The sequence below is a fragment of the Callorhinchus milii genome, unplaced genomic scaffold (genome assembly GCF_018977255.1).
Source record: "Callorhinchus milii isolate IMCB2004 unplaced genomic scaffold, IMCB_Cmil_1.0 Scaffold13, whole genome shotgun sequence".
NCBI classification, from domain to species: Eukaryota; Metazoa; Chordata; class Chondrichthyes; order Chimaeriformes; family Callorhinchidae; genus Callorhinchus; species Callorhinchus milii.
Window position 1 is genome coordinate 2,927,635 of NW_024704754.1, and position 18,604 is coordinate 2,946,238.

At 45.0% G+C, this 18,604-nt stretch overlaps 2 protein-coding genes across 3 annotated transcripts; one reads left to right on the forward strand and one right to left on the reverse strand.

Moving 5' to 3' along the window:
- The first annotated feature begins 701 nt into the window (after positions 1 to 701).
- On the forward strand, positions 702 to 3,246 carry cdkn2aipnl (CDKN2A interacting protein N-terminal like). 2 transcript variants are annotated; one of them, NM_001292341.1, is given in 3 exon segments: positions 765 to 982; positions 2,014 to 2,113; positions 3,008 to 3,246. In NM_001292341.1, coding segments are annotated over 3 exon segments (318 nt in total). In that variant the 5' UTR covers positions 765 to 773; the 3' UTR covers positions 3,017 to 3,246.
- Positions 3,247 to 5,867: 2,621 nt separating this feature from the next.
- LOC103183683 (ubiquitin-conjugating enzyme E2 B) lies at positions 5,868 to 17,517 on the reverse strand. Its single transcript, XM_007901294.2, has 6 exons — positions 17,088 to 17,517; positions 12,474 to 12,554; positions 12,153 to 12,178; positions 11,421 to 11,510; positions 10,264 to 10,352; positions 5,868 to 8,838 (listed from the first exon to the last, which is right to left on the reverse strand). The coding sequence occupies exons 1-6, from the start codon at positions 17,129 to 17,131 to the stop codon at positions 8,710 to 8,712; spliced, it is 459 nt and encodes a 152-aa protein (XP_007899485.1). The 5' UTR covers positions 17,132 to 17,517; the 3' UTR covers positions 5,868 to 8,709.
- Between the last annotated feature and the right edge of the window lie 1,087 nt (positions 17,518 to 18,604).

Sequence of the window (18,604 nt, forward strand, 5' to 3'; positions counted from 1 at the left end):
GGGGAGACGGGGGAGGAGGGGAAGGGGGGAGGGGGGAAGGGGGAGGGGGGAAGGGGGAGGGGGGGAAGGGGGGAGGGGGGGAAGGGGGAGAGGGGGGAGGAGGGGAGGGGGGAGGGGGGGAAGGGGGGGAAGGGGAGAGGGGGGGGGGGGAGGGGGGGGGGAAGGGGAGAGGGGGGGAAGGGGGGAAGGGGGGAGAGGGGGGAAGGGGGGAGAGGGGGGGGGAAGGCAAAAAGAAGTGACTACCTACATTTGTTTTTGGGGGGGGGGGGTTTGGTGCGTATCTCTCGCTCCTTCTATCTTATTTCTTATTCTTTTAACTTTCTTACTCGCTTCCATATCGCCGCAGGGTTAGGGGGAGAGGAGGGGGAGAACCTCAGACATGTTCCCCCCAATAAAACTTCTGCCGCTTAAATGTTCTCGACCGAGAAGAGCAGCGGCGGGTTGCCGAGCGACCGATGCCCCGCTCGCGGTGGCTGCCGGGAAGAAGGTCGGAGGGCCCCCCTCCCTCCCCCGGGTCTCTGGCTGTAACTCGCGGTGGCTGCCGGGAAGCAGGTCGGAGGGCCCCCGGGTCTCTCGCTGTAACTCGCGGTGGCTGCCGGGAAGCAGGTCGGAGGCCCCTCCCTCCCTCGGGTCTCTCGCTGTAACTCGCGGTGGCTGCCGGGAAGCAGGTCGGAGGCCCCTCCCTCCCTCGGGTCTCTGGCTGTAACTCGCGGTGGCTGCCGGGAAGAAGGTCGGGAAGAAGGCGGGCGGGCGAGGGGGCGGCTGTTAAGAAGATGGCGGACGACGTGGAAGATTATTTGAAACAGAACCGGGAGACGGCGGACTTTGTGGAGGGGCTGCGGGGCCTGTGGGAGAGCGACAAGCAGTGGACCGCGCGCAGGGAGTTCCTGCTGAGGAACCTGTCGGAGGAGCACAAACAGAACACCGATTACCTCGTGGCCCTGTCCATGGTTTGGGCCAATCACGTGTTCATGGGCTGCAGGTGAGAGCAGAGCCAGTGGGGGAGGGGGGGAGGGGCTGATAACAACAACAACAACAAGGACAAGAATCATCATCATCATCATCCTTGCATTTGGATCCCTGTAGCTCAGTGGCAACAGCCCTCGCCTGGCAAGCGAGAGGACCTGGGTACGCTTCCCAGCCAGGGGGTCAACCCTTGGGCAAGTTCCCTTAAACCCCCCCCCCCCCACACGCACACACACCCGCACACACACGCGCGCACACACCCGCACCCGCACACGCACCCGCGCACGCACACGCACACACACCCGCACGCGCACACACACCCGCACGAGCACGCGCACACACACCCGCACACGCGCACACGCACCCGCACGTGCACGCGCACACACACCCGCACACGCACACCCGCACACGCACCCGCACGCGCACCGGCACGCGCGCACACACCCGCACGCGCACGGCACGCGCCTGGTAATAATCCCTCCAGAAACAAAGAACGATAAATAAAACCGGTCGCTTCAACCCGCGGCGGTTCGTGGGGACGCCGCCGTGCGCATTCGGCTGCCCTGCGTTTCGCCCACGAGACACACAGTCACCACACTTGACAGTGTAGCCCGTGAAGCGCTTTGAGACGTCTCGAAGACGGGATCAGGCGCCGTATCGAATGCCAGGATTATTATTATTTGCTTCCAGCTATTTGGGTCGATTCCCCGGTGGATTGCCCCTGTCCAAGTGCTTGTTTTAACACTAAACTATTATTGATTTAGTTGATCGATTGGTGGGCGGATCGCTTTTTCGGGGGTAATAATCCTTTTTTTAAAAAAAAACAATTGTTTGTTCAGTTCAGTTCATGACTGTTTTGTGCGACGATTGGCTGCCGCATTTCAACCACAAAATATACAATCAATTCATTCTACAGTATATTCTGTGATGCGCTTTGAGACGACGACTAGCGGCCCTTCTTGCAGGATAGCACCTGAGTGGTGGAGACATTTTGCCTTAAGGTATTATTGTCAAATCTAAAAATATTATTTAATTCCTGTATTGTAGATACAACGAGGGTCTCATGGAGAAGGTGTTGGAAATGGCAGATGGCGTCGACGTTGAAGATGCACCTATTTTCACGACAAGAGATGAAATAATGAAACGGGTAATTGTACAGTAATTGCCTCACTTGAGACTGATATTTTTTAACAAATTATCGATTTATCTTTCCTGAGACAATTTACTTTGTTGCTTCCCCACTGCTGTAAAGTGTTGTTGATAGTGTGTGTTGTGAGCTGGCCTTCACAATGATACTTTTGCCGGATGTTTTCCCTCACTTGTTGTCGACACATGCTAAAGGAAACGATAATAATCTCACAAATTGTAACTGCAGCTAATTGTAACATTCTTACAGTTGATTGAGTAATCTTTACATACAATCTATGAATGAGAACCGTTTATATGTTGTTTAAGATATTGTTTCATTGCAATGCTTTAACATTGTAAAGCAGCATTGTCTCAGTACTGGGCAGGAAATTGCCCAGCAGAGCAAGGCACATCTTCTTAAAGCACAGAGAGAGTGAATTACTATGGTCTCCCTGCTTGTCCTTACAATCAATAGATTCCAGGCAGAGGGCGAAACCTTGGGCAAGTTTCCTTACTCCACACGCCTAATAATAATCCCTCCAAAAAAAAACAATAATAAAATTGGTCATTTTCAATCTACGACTGTTTGTGGGACATTGCTGTGAGCAATTGGCTGCCGCGTTCGCCCACAAATATACAGTCAATTCACTTTACAGTATATTCTGTGAAGCGCTTTGGGACGTCCTCCCGACGTGAAAAGCGCTATATCAAATGCAAGGATTATTATTATTATTATTATTTGGCAATATCCTGGGAGCAGGTCATTGACCTTTATTGTGGCTTTAAATGATGTGTGGTATGGAAGACCTAAAATATACCAGTCAGAAGGTGAAATGTATTTTTATTTTAAAGGAAATGTACATTTGAAGTTGTAATCTCAGCAATGTTGCTCATTTACTTTGTCTGTTTTCAGAAACAATAAGTGTCCACCAGAATAAAAGCCTGCTGAGGGAACCGATTTCTGCTGTTTTTCCCAGCAACGATGTGATGCTCGGGTACAGAGACAAGGAAGGAACAGGCCAAAGATGCATCTGGACTGAATACTTATGTTGTGACTTTTTAAATTAGATGTAGAAGCAAGTGTATGACAGATGTCTTTTTATGATGAACTGGAAGCAAGATTAAATTGATCTGGTTGCACAGCCAAATGTTAAATCCCAGAGGAAGGCAGTATTTTTTTTATATTGATCACAGAGTTCGATGCAGGGCAACCCCGTTTAGTACTGGTCTACTTATAGGATGGACAGTGGACCTGGGCTGTTGTGGAGGCAAAGGACAACTAGCTACTGGCATTAACTAGCTGGCTTCCCATTGCTAAATAATGGCTGCCTTCTGTGTCATGATGCTTCTGACACCTTGTACACTATGTGCAGGAAGTGTCCCTGATGTCATTTTTTTTGTCGACTGCATTGTGAACAGGAAACAGCACAAATGTCGCTTTGCAAAGGAAATGATGTGACAGATACATCTTGTGCATAAACAGCAACTGGGATGTGACAGATGTGACCTATCAACCTGGCAGCCATTTTATCATGTGTCATTTTAATGTGGGATCTGAGTTTATGGAACAGCTCTTTCTAATGGGGTTATCCTAAGGTATTTTTTCACGTACAACTGCAAATTTGGGGGGTGGGGGGGGGGGAAGGGAGTGGAAGATTCCCAAGTAAAGGCAGAGTTTTTAAAATATTTTCTAAATTGGCAACAAATGTACTGTTTTTTATGCATCTTTTAATTTGACAACCAAGCCACTCCANTTTTTCTGGGCTGAATTCAATTACTAGCAATTATACGGACCTACTTTATTGCGGAAGAAATAAGTACTTGTTTTTTTTGTTAAGATAAAAGCCTGAATCAGTGCGTTTTTAAAATTTCGAGGTGAATATTTAGATAAATTTGTAACGGTATTTGATGATTTAACGGACTTAATGATACAAGAGCACCACAGCCCTAAGGGGCTGTAACTTGACTGCAAAAAAAAATTATGGTTGGAATTGACCTCTGCATAAAGGACCAGTGATGTTTTAAAATCTTAATTTCAGTGTGTATTATAGGCAAACTGCGTGCGTAGTTTTAGATTGGGGAAGGTGTTGATGGTAATTGAAGCAGTGGGATAAAAATTTGTACTGTGCACATTAAGCCGACTACCTAATGCTTCCATGCTCTTGGCCAGAATACAGAGTGGAAGAATCATCTTGTCTAATGTTTCGATGGGATGACATCTTAAGATAATTTGAACTAGAGAGGTTGGTCTGGATGTAAACTCAGCATCTTTGATTTGTAGCAAAGTTTTGGAACTGTTTTATTTGTAGATATCAGAAATAAAACGTACTGTGTGATTTGGGATGCTTTATAAATAATGTTCTACTGCAAGTCTCCACCAGCTCCTGCACCCGCTCGACAGGATCCATCTTCCTCGTGCCCTCCTGCGCGCACTACAACTCCCAACGATTTACCTTTTTACAACTGATCTTAGCTACTGCATGGACAGGCTCCAACATGAACATTGAATCTGACTCCATTCTAATACCCTTTCACCGCCTCCCTTTTCAGACTCCGCCATTGTCAAGCACTCTGGGACGCTACCCTACTCAAAGGGACGTTATATAAATGCAAGGTGTTTCCCTCCCACCTGTGTTAGCGTGACCTCTTAAGTTTCTGCTCTTTTCTCCCTTTCCACGTGTGCTTTAGCTGCTGCTTCCAGTATCTTGGGGTGTCTGTCGTGAACAGTGCTGTACAGATGTAAATTTACTGTTGCACTGGAGCTCAGCTCCCTTACCTTCCTTTCTTCTCTCTCTTCCCTATCCACTTTGCCTTTTGTTCCCCATTACTCCCTCTCGATTCCTGTTGCTGTTCCCCACTTCTTTTTCTGCCACTTCTAAAATTGCTGTATTTGCCTCCCACTGTTCCAAGACTGGGTTTCCTTCATTGTACTCAGAGAGCCACTGTTTGTCAGTCTCCTGAGCTGCTTCATTCTCCCCGTAAAGCTCAACTTTCTGCTGTTCAGCACACTCAACCCCATTGCTCTCTCTTCCGTCTCTTACCTCCTGACTTCTCTCACTCCAATACTCACCCACTCCCTCCAAAATGTCCAGAGAAAACAGTTGAATTCCTGCCCACCCAACCTTCGTTCCAGCTGCTGTGATTAACCTCTCCCTTTTGCCACCTTCCAATGTGACATTCAATTTCCTGCTCAGCTACAAACTCCAAACAGTCCAAGACTCTTCACCTCATCCTCGTCTATCTCCCCATCCAGCAGATTGATTAAAACCCTCGTCTTCAGGTTTGTTGACCCAGCCATCTCTGATCTCTTGTGATGACTCCCCCAGCCACTCCTACTTCATGAACTCCAGCTTCCTTTATCCCCACCATTGACAGGTGAAGTTTCAGCTATTTTGCCTCTGGAAATTGCTTTTCAAATCAACTGCTTCCAATTGCAACTAAAGACGTATTCATTGTTTGCTTTCAACCATCTTCTCGCAAGTTCCCACTCAAGTCTTTGTATATCACTTTGAGATATTATCTGGCCATGAAAGGTACTAAATAAGTATAATTAGTTGTTGCTGAAAGTCTCAACTTGTGCAGGATGATTTCTCACAAAGTAAGCATGCTGCTTTGAGTTCTGTTAAATGTACATTACTATTATTGATAAAAGCTGCAAGAAAGGGAGGTAGAAATGACCAACTTTGTATTGAATAGCTGTAACAGAAACCCGCAATTTCATTACTCAGCTTTCTGAAACCTTGATTGCAACTTGCCTCATAATCGTGCCCATATTCCCAAAGTAAGGCTTTTATTTTAAAAAAATTGAAAAGTTTTGCATTAATACATATTGTACAACATAGGAGCAGCACAAAACTGCAGCTGCTCAGAAGACTATACAAGTGTTACGTTATAAAAATGAAACACACACCAGTCAATTGATCAATTGTTTTTGATACTTATCTAATAGTGGGAAATAAAAGCAAGAAAAAAAAAGTCAAAAGTTCTCCCAGTTAGAAGTCAGTACTCACAGTCAGTCATTATTTCTCTGCTAGATAAACATTTTGTATTGTTACAGCTTTAAGTGAACAGATTTTCTTGAGCAGAACAGATAATGAACAGATAACACTTTGAATTACTTGAACAGGTAAGATTTCTTCACTGCACTGCACACAGAATACAAAAATGATTGCTTGGTGCACCTTAAAGAGTCTCATTTTGAAAATACACCTTTCCAAAACAACCCCAAAAAATCTTCATACAAACATTAACAGAAATAACGTGCACTGAACACAGCACAAAACATAACCCTTTGATAAACATAATATTCTGATAGGAGTATAATGGTCACATGAAGTTAATTACACTAAAAGCATGTTTTAAAAAAATGTTCACACACATCAGTAAACTGATCTCCAAAGTTCCAATACGGATTGCTTCTTGTGATAAATAAGTTATTGGCTTAGTCTGCAATCATTTCAATGGTGACCCAGAGAGGCAGTTGCCAAATACTTAATGGAGCTGATGTATAAGTATCCTATCAATACAGTCATTTGTAGCAATGCTAGGCCTTAGCAAGTCCCAGCACAAAACCTCTGTCGTTTCCCCGACACAGTGCACACTTTGCAAAATAGAAAAAGCAGTAGCTATTTTTGCTGTGCATCACTAATAAAAGTGCATATTTTAAGTGTTCCGGCTGCTGAGGGAGCTCAGGACTTGAGTATGGATGATGCAGAATTCCCTTTTCGCTCATCGTAATTATAAATTTGGGGTCAAGAGACACCTGGTGTCGCTGGGAGGAGGAAAGGCTGTAGGTAGTTCACCTCACAGTCACCAAGTGGAGTGACAACAGAGCCAGTGTGGTCAATTGATCACAGTGCAACACTGAGGACACTCATAGAGGATCACAAGGCAAACCACTTTGTCCCATCATTCATCTGAGATGAGAGTTTAAGTTATGTTGAACGATTCAATTTTGAAAATCATTAAAATATGAATTTTGTTTGCTACAGTACAAAGTTTTGCAAAGTTGAAGCAAAAATAATTTTAAAAGATTGCACTGGGCTCTATTGTGCACTTAAATATGCACAACATTTCCAATATTCTGTTCCTAAGCACAGAAAGGGGCATTTCTTTAACATAGTAAAGAGATTTAAGTGGTTCTCCAATTAAACTTACTGGGAGGTAAGATGATATTTGCTGAAATTGTTAGTTGTTCCTCCTTAAAAAAAAGCTTAATTTCTCAATATGAAGGCCATTAGTCATTGAAATACCATACCGAGAAAAATTAAAACTCTTTAAATATAAAGCCCATTTGAGTGGGTGCCAGGAAAAGATAGATTTAGAATACTGTGATCCACCCATAGTGAAACCTCTTCCATCACTTTGTTTTGCCTGTCTCGACTGACAAAGAATAGACACTTGGGACAAAGTAGTATCTTGAGGAGAGGTGAGGGAAGTACTGAAAATGATAGGGGGGGGTGGGGGGAAGAAATGTTTTTGCCAGGATCAACTTGTACAAGTTTAAGCACGACTGTTGGGCGACAAAAGTACAAAGCAAAACAATGAATGCATTGGGGAAATAAAGAATAAAGTATATTGAATAAAATGTTTGCAGCATTCCTAAAGTGTAGTTGTGCTTGGCTTTACATAGAACCCCTGCCGCGAATGATACATAGCAAACATAAGGAGGGGTTATTTCTCTGAAAGATATGCGAAGAGTGCTGAGCCACTAATTACTGAAGCTGTGCTGTGTGCACCTGAATAATCCAAGCACCTGCTCTTTGCCAGATTTGTATCTGGTTTACACATTCAAGCCTTTTTGATTCAATTGCTCAAATACTCATCTGCATGACAAAGTGCTGGCTGTAACCACAGCTGCCTCCAGTCACATTGTACCAACCAGATTTGGCAGATGGCACATAGTCCCTTGAGTGTTAATCGAATGCAAAACATTTTTGAGTGGAAAATACAGGACAGAATGTGAGCAGAGCACACCCTGGCATTGGTACCAATCCAGGGTTTCCAGTAAACGTGTAGGAAAGAAAAGCCCAGCCCACTGCCAATCTATACTGAGGACTGCATGACTGCGAATGAGCAACTCTGTTAAACCAATGCCACAACAGATTGGTTTCCTGTTCTTGGGCGAGCCTATGTTGTAAAAGTTCCAATCTTCAAACTTGCTTTGGCCACTTACACCGGTGCTATTTTCGAGATCTGAACACCATTATAAAAATGATATGAAGCATATCTTTTTTTTTAATTTAACTTCCCAAAGTCAGGATTTGTCTCGATGCAAACCAGACTTTCAATACTTCAAGCTCACTCTTGCCAGTGAGATGCTTTGACCGTTATCGATCGAGTAATGGGCCAAGTGCACAAAGACGGGTCAGTGTTGAGGCCTAAACAAGGAAAGAGAGCACGATAGACTGTACGAGTTTATCTACCAAATACTGCTTACAAATTCACGTCATGCAACAAAAGAACCCTACAGCACAAACGTTAAAGGGTTAAATTTCCTTAAAATCAGCAAAGAATGGATACAGACTTGTGCCAGTCTGTGGCGCTTCATTTTTTTGCATTCTCAGGTAACAATGCAACAAACAGTCGGCAGAGGATTCTTGTTGTTGTTGTAGGTTAGGAGTCACTCCAGCTCTGCTCCACGATAGCAGACACCCTCTTCTCATATTCTCGCTTGTTTTCTTGGTATAGCTGTGCAGCCTGGCTATTTGCTGGACTGTTTGGGTTTGGCTCATCGAGCAGGGACTGGACAAGTAAGAACAACAAACTGGTTTAGGTTTCAACGTTTTGTTACTCGTTCAATGTTTGGTTTGGTTTTTTTAAAAAAAACTTACACAACGTTTAACAAATCTCTCACTTTCCTCCCTTTTTTTCTTGAATTTCCAATCACTATCGCTGTTGACCAATGCAGGCAGCAGTTAAATTCATTTCAACACTGCCGTCTGCATCCATATTCAAGCCCCAAATCTTCTAACTCACTACTCCACACATAGTGAATGCTGGGCTTCCTGCATTTGCTAAAATGTATGCTTAAACCAGATCATTTTATAGTGTATGTTGGCAAAGGGGGTCAATGTGTGAAACTGGCCAGTGAGGGATTATGTGGGAAATGGGCCTGTGTAGATTAGAAACAGGGAAAAGGTCATTCGGGCTATTGAGCCTGCTCTGCTCTGCCACAGACCATACCACGGCCTATGTAGTCAAACAGACAAGACAGAAAGATCATCAGGCTTTTCAGATATTGCATGTTCCTAAAGTCGCCCAATCTAGTTCCATAATTGTCTTAAATCTAGAACGTGCTTGCGTGTGAAGGGAATCCGAGCGGTTTATGGATACTCTTATACCAGCCTTTCATTCTGAGTGCAAGATTTTAAAAAAAAAATATTCCAAAGGAGTGGGTTAGACACTGCCCTTTTCACCTCGGGGATATGAAGGCAGACCAAACAGATGGGATGAAAGTCTCCACTGTCTCAGGGCTGGAAGGGTCCTGTGTGAAATGTTTGAGGCGTTCATGAACCCACTTCCTAATCGACACAAGCCCACACCACAGAAATGTTCATAATTCACAACCCACTTTGACATTGAACTGAAACTCATTCAAAGGCATCACAAGGATGACTAGTGTGAGAAACAGAAACATTTCCATTGACACAGTGATGTATGACCTTCTGAGATTGAGGTCATGATGCATTGTTGGCAGAATAGAAGGAGCCTTACTTGGCATCCAACTTGCGCTGCTAGGAATAGTTGAAGGCTAATAGAAGTAGATGTGTGTTCTATTTTACAGTGTTACCATCCCTCCCTTTGATGGCCACAATAAAATTACCAAAACAAACAAAACCTTCACTGTACCAGCAGCAAGAAATGGACCCAGTTCACCTTCAAAGGTTACCAACATGTAATAAAACAGCATTATGAAGTATTTATTGCACTGCATTGTTTTTGGAGAGGGAAGTGTCTCAGGCCTACTCCCAGAGTTCATTCACAATTGGAAAGCGAACTGAGGCCATGACTCTAATCACCAGTTCGCTTTCATCATTACCTCATGCCTAGTTAGTACATTTCTCAACTTGAGAACTTCCTGATCACCAATTTCAGATCAGTCTTAGATACTTCTGTCCTTCTGGAGCACCATTCAGGCAATGCTTGTAACAGATTCAGAAAAGTTACCTGAATAGATGTTAAAATGGATGAAACATCATATGTTGGACTCCAGCGATTCTGCAGGATATCTAAACATATACTGCCATCAGCGTAGACTGAAAGAAAAAAGATTTGGGGAAATTGTATATCTTGTACAACAATATCTTATACATGTATGGCATCTTTCATATCAGATGAACATTTCAAAGCACTTTATGGATACCATGAGAAACACCAAACAGTGAAGAGGGAAAGGAAAATTTCAGGATGTTTACCAAAAGTGCAGCCAAAAAGACAGGTGTTTGAAAGCAGGAAGGAAAGAAGCAAGGTGGAAGTATTTTGGGTGATGAGTTGCAGAGAACAAGGGGTATAACAGAATAATTCTTACATGTGATGTAGCGCTTTTCACACAAAGAGGATGTCTCCAAGCGCTTCCCACAAATTACTGGAAAGCAGTGACTGTATTTTGCAAGCAACTGTTACACTCAATTTGCACAGATCAATGTCTCACAAAAAAGCCATGAAGTGAATGACTATTTTATTATCTGGGGGGTGGTTGGCCAGGACACAGAGAGAAACTCCCTACTCTTTTTGAATAGAGCCACATGATTTTTAACATACACTTTAACAGCTGGTGAGGAACTTGGTTTAAACGTCTCATCTGAAGGACAGCACCAACAGCAACGCAGGGCATCTGCAGCGCGTAGTGTCAGCCTGAACAATGTGAGTTAAGAGTCTGGATGTAAGGCTTCAAAGCACAACCGTCTGACACAGAGGTGAGAATGCTACCAACTGAGCCGGCTTCAGTATACCACCATTAGTGGTTCAAAGTGAGGGAGCAATGAGCAGAGGGCAAAGGATGGAGAACAGAACAATAAAGATACAACCACATTTTATTAATCCCCGCTATTTTCTGCCCCATTTACCTTTGCTTAAAGAATTCAGCGAAGAGTGGGGGGGAAGAGGAATAAAATCAGCCATGATATCTAACAATCAATTCTACAAAGACTAGATGGTCTGTTTCCGTGCTGCAGTGTTCTATTAAAACCAATTGCAATGTAGTTTGAAATGAGCACATGCAGACATTTAGTGGAGACACGGCTAACAGGATTAGAAGGTAATTAACATGACAAACATTCTAGGAAATATTGGCAAAAAAAGACTGAAGATGAATGTACTCTTACCATTCGGATGGAACATTTTTGACACAAATCTAACAGTTGGAGGTTTATTAGGATATTCTTCTGTGAATTCTATAACCAGCTTGAAGGTACCTAAGTAAATATGAAACACAAATAAATCTGGTACCAATTCTTAAAGGGATTGGAATAAAATACTTTTTCAGAAGTTAAGGTGGATAGTATTCACGGCTCAGAATCACCAGGAGCCTTTCACATCAGGAGGATGTCCCAACATAAAGTGAAGTGACTGCATGTTTTGTGGGCAAACCCGCCAACCAGTTTTGCACAGTACGGGAACTGGCATCCATTTTAAGTGGGAAAGAGAGGGGAAATGAAAGAAAAGTTCAGTTTAAAGATCTGTCTCTTCCCTTCCTCCAAAAGTATGAGACACTTGTAATAAATTAAAGTGTGCTGGTGATTCAGCATGCAATGTGCCATCAGTCTAGGTGACAGAACAATAGGACACAGTTTTTTGCTTCCAACTCTGAACACTCTGAGCACTCAGTTTCACCTGGACAAGCCACTTCCCTGGCCATCCTCTCGAATTTTAAGTGTTTGAGATGATTGTGGTTTTATGAAAGGCACAATGTAAGTGCAAGCTGTTTGAAAGGCTGTTGTCCAAATCATTCAACTAAAGAAATCTAATTGTAAAAAAACCAAATCAATTAACTGGCACAAGCCTTATAAACAAAGTGACCATTCTATTGATCGTTATTTTCAGTAACATTAACTTACCATCTTCAAATGGTGTTCCTTCGGGACTGCGGTTGAAAATGAAGAGGTTAAAAAAAAAAGCGCATTAGATAAGAGCATGTGAAAAAATGAAGGTTCATCACACATCATATACACATAAACCAACAGACAAGTTGTGCTATACAAGGCTACACCAGTTTAAAAACCACTAGTATAATACTACATTGATTAATTTCTTCTAATCTTTACTGCTGTGGAATACAGTTGAGAGATAACAACGGAATCCTAGTTAATATTTTATAATTGTATTTCAGGAATTGTTGACCAGGACACTGGTCCCTGGTTCCTCGATGAGTGGCTCACCCGAATATAACTGCATTCCAGGACATGATGTTGTTATCAGAAGGGGCACCACTCACACCTGCTGGGGGGTCCTCTTGCAGTCTGCCAAACACAAAACAGGACACGTTTAATTCCGAAAGGCAAAATACTGCAGATGCTGGAAATCTGAAATAAAAACAGAAGTCAGCTGTCGAAAGGTCATCGAGTTGAAACCTTAACTCACTTTCTTTCCTCTCTCCATAGATATACGTAAATGATTTGAGTAGGTGTGTTGTCAAAATTTGCAGAGGGCATCAAAACAGGGTGGGGACATGGATAAACAGTGAAGGAGATTGCAGAAGAATGCAGGAGGACATAAACAGCCTAGCAGAATGGGTGGATAGATGGAAAATACAAACTAATTCACTTTAGCAAGAAAAATAAAGAAGCCGTTTTATAATCTAGCTCAGGATAGTCCAATCTGTTGGCTGCCGAGGTGAGAAATATCCACTCACTGCCGCACATTTTTGTGTTTCCCTTTCACAAACATAACATTTATACAGCGCCTTTTTCACGTTGCAATGACATCTCAATGTCCTCGACACTGCTGGCTGGGCACCTGAACTGGGGGTGGGAGCCGCGGGAGGTGGGGAAAAGATGACCGAAGAGTGTGGTCGAAGAGTTAGATCTTGACATGCCTTGAAGGAGGGTAGGGAGGGAGCGAGTCAGAGGGATTCCAGGAATGGAGCTCCAGAAAGCAGGGGCAAAATGGCAATGGTGGGGCACGTAGGGTGAGGGGCATGAAGCAAGTCAGTATTTGCTGGGCAACAGGAAACGGCCGAGTCAGGAGATCGCAGAGGTAGGGTGCGGAGGGGGGTACGAAGGCTGTAGAGGAGTTTCTCACTGGGGGAAGAGGGAGCTTGCTGTGAGGGAACTTCAGGCATGGAATGTCGCTCTGTGTCTTTTTCGGTTCCCCCACCCACAGCGACCCAGAGGGGCTCCGATCGTCTGTCCTGACAGCGAGCAATGAAAAGCTGCCCTCACTCACTTCCACTCTCTATTTCTCGGTTTGTCTCTACTTGTAGGGACTTCCAGTAAACTCCTTAGGACACCTCTGGAGAGAAATAAGATCTCACATGAGTTGGAGAGATCATAATAGCGTCCAAATAGATTTTAAACAAGTTATTTTTAGCAAACAGATGATTATAAATTGGCAGAGGCAAGTGGGACTAAACGGACAAGTTCAGCAGCCGCCATTTAAACAAGATTTAGAAGTTTGACCGACCAGTTTAACCAGTCGTTAGGACAACTCTGTATGGAAACTTTGTAGGATTTTGAAATTGCTTTCAAACTAGTTGATCAATACGGTGCTTGTTACAAAAAAAACAAAGAGGAGGGTACTGGCACTTTAAAGAAAAAACACAAACTTGATTTTTTTTCATTGTGATGTTGGTGCAAAAAGGTCAAGTTTCTTTTGCACTGTTCCTCAAAACAGTGCCCACAAAATACACGCTTTACCGTATATTCTGTGAAGTGCTTTGAGACGTCTCGAAGATGTAATAAGGCGCTGCATCAAATGCAAAGATTATTATTATTCCTCACTCACAACCTAGGTTACAATACCGTGTAAATGTTTATTATTATTGTTATTATTATTATTTCTCATCAAGCCTTCCCAGATCAGGTTTGACACAGATAAAATAAAGCTTCCTCTTCAACCCCAACAACATTCCAATTTATTATATCAACCATCGTTGCAGCCTCTATAAATAAGCCTAACATTTACCAATACAATTTATTTGGGGATTTTTATTTTCTCCCACCTCTCTGATCTCTTTGTGTCGCACAAAGACAACAGAGGATATCGTTCAAGATCCTGGTCCTCACCTTCAAAGCCCTCCGGGGTCTTGCTCCCCGCTACCTCTCCGACCTCCTAACCCCCTACCACCCTATTCGCTCCCTCCGCTCAGCGGTTCCGGCCTGCTTCACGTCCCCCGCCTCGCTCGCCCCACTATCGGCGGTCAGGCCTTCCGCCACTCTGCACCCACCCTCTGGAACTCCATCCCACAGTCTCTCCGTCTCGCCCCCTCCCTCGCCACCTCAAGACCCTCCTCGTCGACTGTGCTTTGGATCTCCCTGCATCCACCCCCTGCCCTGCACCCCCTCCCCCACCCCAACCCTCAGCTCGGGTCCGAAACTCTGTCTGTCCAGCACTTTGGGACATCCTCCTGACGTGAAAGGCGTTATACAAATGTAATTTTGTTGTTGTTGTTGCTGGTGGTACCCCTAATGTTTTCTTGTTTCCTTCAGGAAAGCAGCTGGACTCTGCCTCACAACAGCATCATGGTTGAAATCATACTTTATTTGGGGAATGAACCCACATCCCACTATCATTTCACTCTCTGCTTGTACCTTAACATAGTTCCCCTGTGCCTTTATATAGTTATACAACAGAGAACAGCTGTGGAAATTAATCCAAATATGCAACATCACTGTCTGTAATAAAACAATAAAACTTAAAACAATCAAGGTAGGAACATAGGAACAGGAGTAGGCCATTCGGCTCCTGAATCCCCTTCCTTTATTCTATTCGATCATGGCTGATCTGTACCTCAACTCGAGGAACAGCAAATATTTGTGAGTATACAGCGTAAGTAGTATTAATTCCCAATTCAATGGAGAACAGAGAAATGCAGGACTTTTATTAAACAGAAGGGAAATGATTAAGGTGTTAGCAAATTCTACAGAGACCTAAACAGGTCGAGGGGGCTTTAAATAAATGTCTTCCTCGCTGATACAATTATTGGCAATAATAAAACTAAGGCCACGGATTTCACCCATCATTTATTAAAGGTTAAGGTGCATTTAAAGGACGTAACATGCTTGCAGTCTTGTCCTTGGAAGATTTACTCTCTCAGTACTCTATCCCACCTCTTCAGCCTGCCTGCTGCCACATAACACAGCTGGGTTTTGTAAGAGGACTGCTTCCTTTCACTGAGCTTTTATTCTTACAGCAATGGCCAATGAGGCCAAATTTAGACTACTGGCTTACACTACTAAATGAACTTCAGTGCAGACATCGAAATATGGTGTCAGATTGTTGGAATACATTTACACAACATTGCTGGATTTAATCTAAGACCCTTTCGAATGTGATCATGAAAAATACGTTCCCCCACTTTCTTGATGTCCTTGTGACCAGTACAATCACTGGCCAATAAGAGAATGATGAATAGAAGTAAAGGTCAGTATACCCTCTGATCAACCCTTCTTGCAGCAGAGCAGATTATCAAATTGGGTTATTGATGAGGAGATAAAAAGAAAAACTGCCAAGACAATGTCACATCTCAACACGTATATTGTTGCTCCTTTACAACTGCATTACTAATTTTTCCCTCAAACGTGGCTATTGCATTTGTGTCTCAAATCAATGGAGCTTATTGACAGTGTAATCAGATCAGCTGATGGAAAGATGTTTTACTGGAAAATACGCTTCAGCACTGAAAGACGCAATCTTGCATGAAGGTTGCTCAATAAATACAAGCTGTCTTTCATAGATTTAAATTCCTCCGCTAATATTCTACCTAACCAGTCACACAATGTTCCAGCGCAGCACTTTTACGAAATGGCACATCATGCCATTTCTATAGTTTGGAATATATTAAACAGACTTAAAGTAACTTGTGAGAAAACTTCAGAACAAAAGAAAAGCTGCGGCTTTTAATGTAATAGCAAAATGAAACGAATGCTGTTATCTTGTTCAGCTGCCACAGGGGAAGGGGGGGGGGGGAGACATATACTTGGGCATATTCCTCTATATTATTGCCCAGGTCTGGCACAAACACACACAGTGTGTCAGGCTTGTACCCAGGCCTGACATACACACACAGAGACACACACACAGCGTTGCCAGCTCCTGGCAATTTGCTCTGAGGACCCAGGGCTGGCAACAACATTCTTCTGGTACACAGACATAAACAAACAGTACTCTCTGCTTGTTTCTCAGGCTTTGCAATGCATACATACAGGCTATTAACCCCCCCACTCCCTATCAGTGTCCAGGCCACACACACACACACTCACACACAGATACAGAGAGACACACAGACACACACACACATAGGCACACGGAGAGAGACACAGGCACACAGAGAGACAAACACAGAGACATAGACACACAGAGAGAGACATAGACACAGACAGACATAGACACACAGAGACATAGACACAGAGAGAGACAGACACAGACAGACATAGACACACAGAGACATAGATACACAGACATAGACACACACAGACACACAGAGACATAGACACACAGAGAGAGACATAGACACAGAGACACACAGAGACATAGACACACACAGAGACACAGAGACATAGACACACACAGAGACACAGAGACATAGACACACACAGAGACATAGACACACAGAGACACAGAGACATAGACACACACAGAGACATAGACACACACATAGACACAGACAGACAGACAGACACACACACACACACAGTCTCTCTCTCTCCAGTCACAGCCCCTGTAATAGTTCCACTCTCTTTTTTTTTCGGGGCCTTTTTGGGGGGAGAGGGGGAGGAGGAGGGGAGAGGAGGGGGTTGTTGTTTTGTTGTTTGTTGTTTTTCTTTTTTTTTTACCTTTTGAAGTCTCTCATCAGCCGCCTCCGGGCCGGGGTGGACATGATGATGATGGTGACGGTGACGGTGATGATGGTGGAAAATCCCAAGTGAAGAAGGAAGAGAGGCGGTTTTGTTTCGACTGATGCGAAAGGATAATTATTAATAGTTAATGAATTAACCGATGATGATGATGATGGTGGTTGTGATGATGATGATAAACTTCGTCAACAAAGAGTCCGAGCCTCTGCTCCTGCGCCACTCTCTCCCTCTCTCTCTCTCTCTTTTTTCTCTTTCCCTCCTTCCTTCCTTCCTTCCTTCTCTCTCTCTCTCTCTCTCAGCCCTGTTTCTCGGCTCAGGTTTCACCTGACGAAATCCCTTCAGCGACCGCCATCGCCAGGCGCCGGCACCGCCTCCTTCCTTCCCGCCCGTCAATCACCCCCACCCCTCCCCCCCCTCCACTCACTCCCCGCCCTCAACCCAGGCAGCCAATGGCAACGCGGCTACTATGCCGAACCCGCCGGAGAGGGGACCAATCACAAAGCGGGATACAATCTCTCCACCACCACCACCACCATCACCACCCCGCCCCCTCCCCTCTCTCCGCCCCGCTACCCCGCCCTTAATCAGGGCAGCCAATGGCAGCGCGGCTACTATTCTAAACCTGCCGGGACGACCAATCACAAGGAAGGACACAATCCCTCTCCACCCCGCCCCACTCCCGCCCCTCCCCCCAAAAGGACCAATGGCAGCGCGGTTCCGCTCGCCCGCTTCCATCCCGTCAAGGCCACGACCAATCAGAATCTCCGCGGTCCCGCTGGGCCAATCAGCTGCAGCCCTCCACTCCTCCTCTCCTCCCACCCCCCACCCCCCCCCCACCGCAGCCGGTGACGCACGCACTGCTCGAGCAGAGAGCTCGGGGAGAGGAGGGCGGGGCTATGTGGGGAAGAGGGCGGAGCTACGCGGGGAAGAGGGCGGAGCTACGTGGGAAGAGGGCGGGGCTACGTGGGGAAGAGGGCGGGGCTACGTGGGGAAGAGGGCGGGGCTATGTGGGGAAGAGGGCGGAGTTATGTGGGAAGAGGGTGGAGCTATGTGGGGAAGAGGGCGGAGCTACATGGTAAGAGGGCGGGGGCTATGTGGGAAGCGGGCGGGGCTACATGGTAAGAGGGCGGGGCTGTGTGGGGAAGAGGGCGGGGCTGTGTGGTAAGAGGGCGGGGCTGTGTGGGGAAGAGGGCGGGGCTGTGTGGTAAGAGGGCGGGGCTTTTGGAGGGGAGGGAGGAACACCGGCGGCCAATTGCGCACAGCAGCGTCCCTGTAAACAGTCGGGGGTCGAATGACCCAATTTTTTTTAAGAAGGATTATTCCCACCGCCGCCACTCCCGGAAAAGCGATCCGCCAATCAACTAACAACCGGGTTCCGACTCATTGCTGGGTAACCAGCGGGTAACCAGAGGGTAACCAGAGGGGCGCGGAGTTAAGGAAACGTGCCAAAGGCTTTGCCCCGTTCGGGAATCGAACCCGGGTCCTCACTGGCGGGG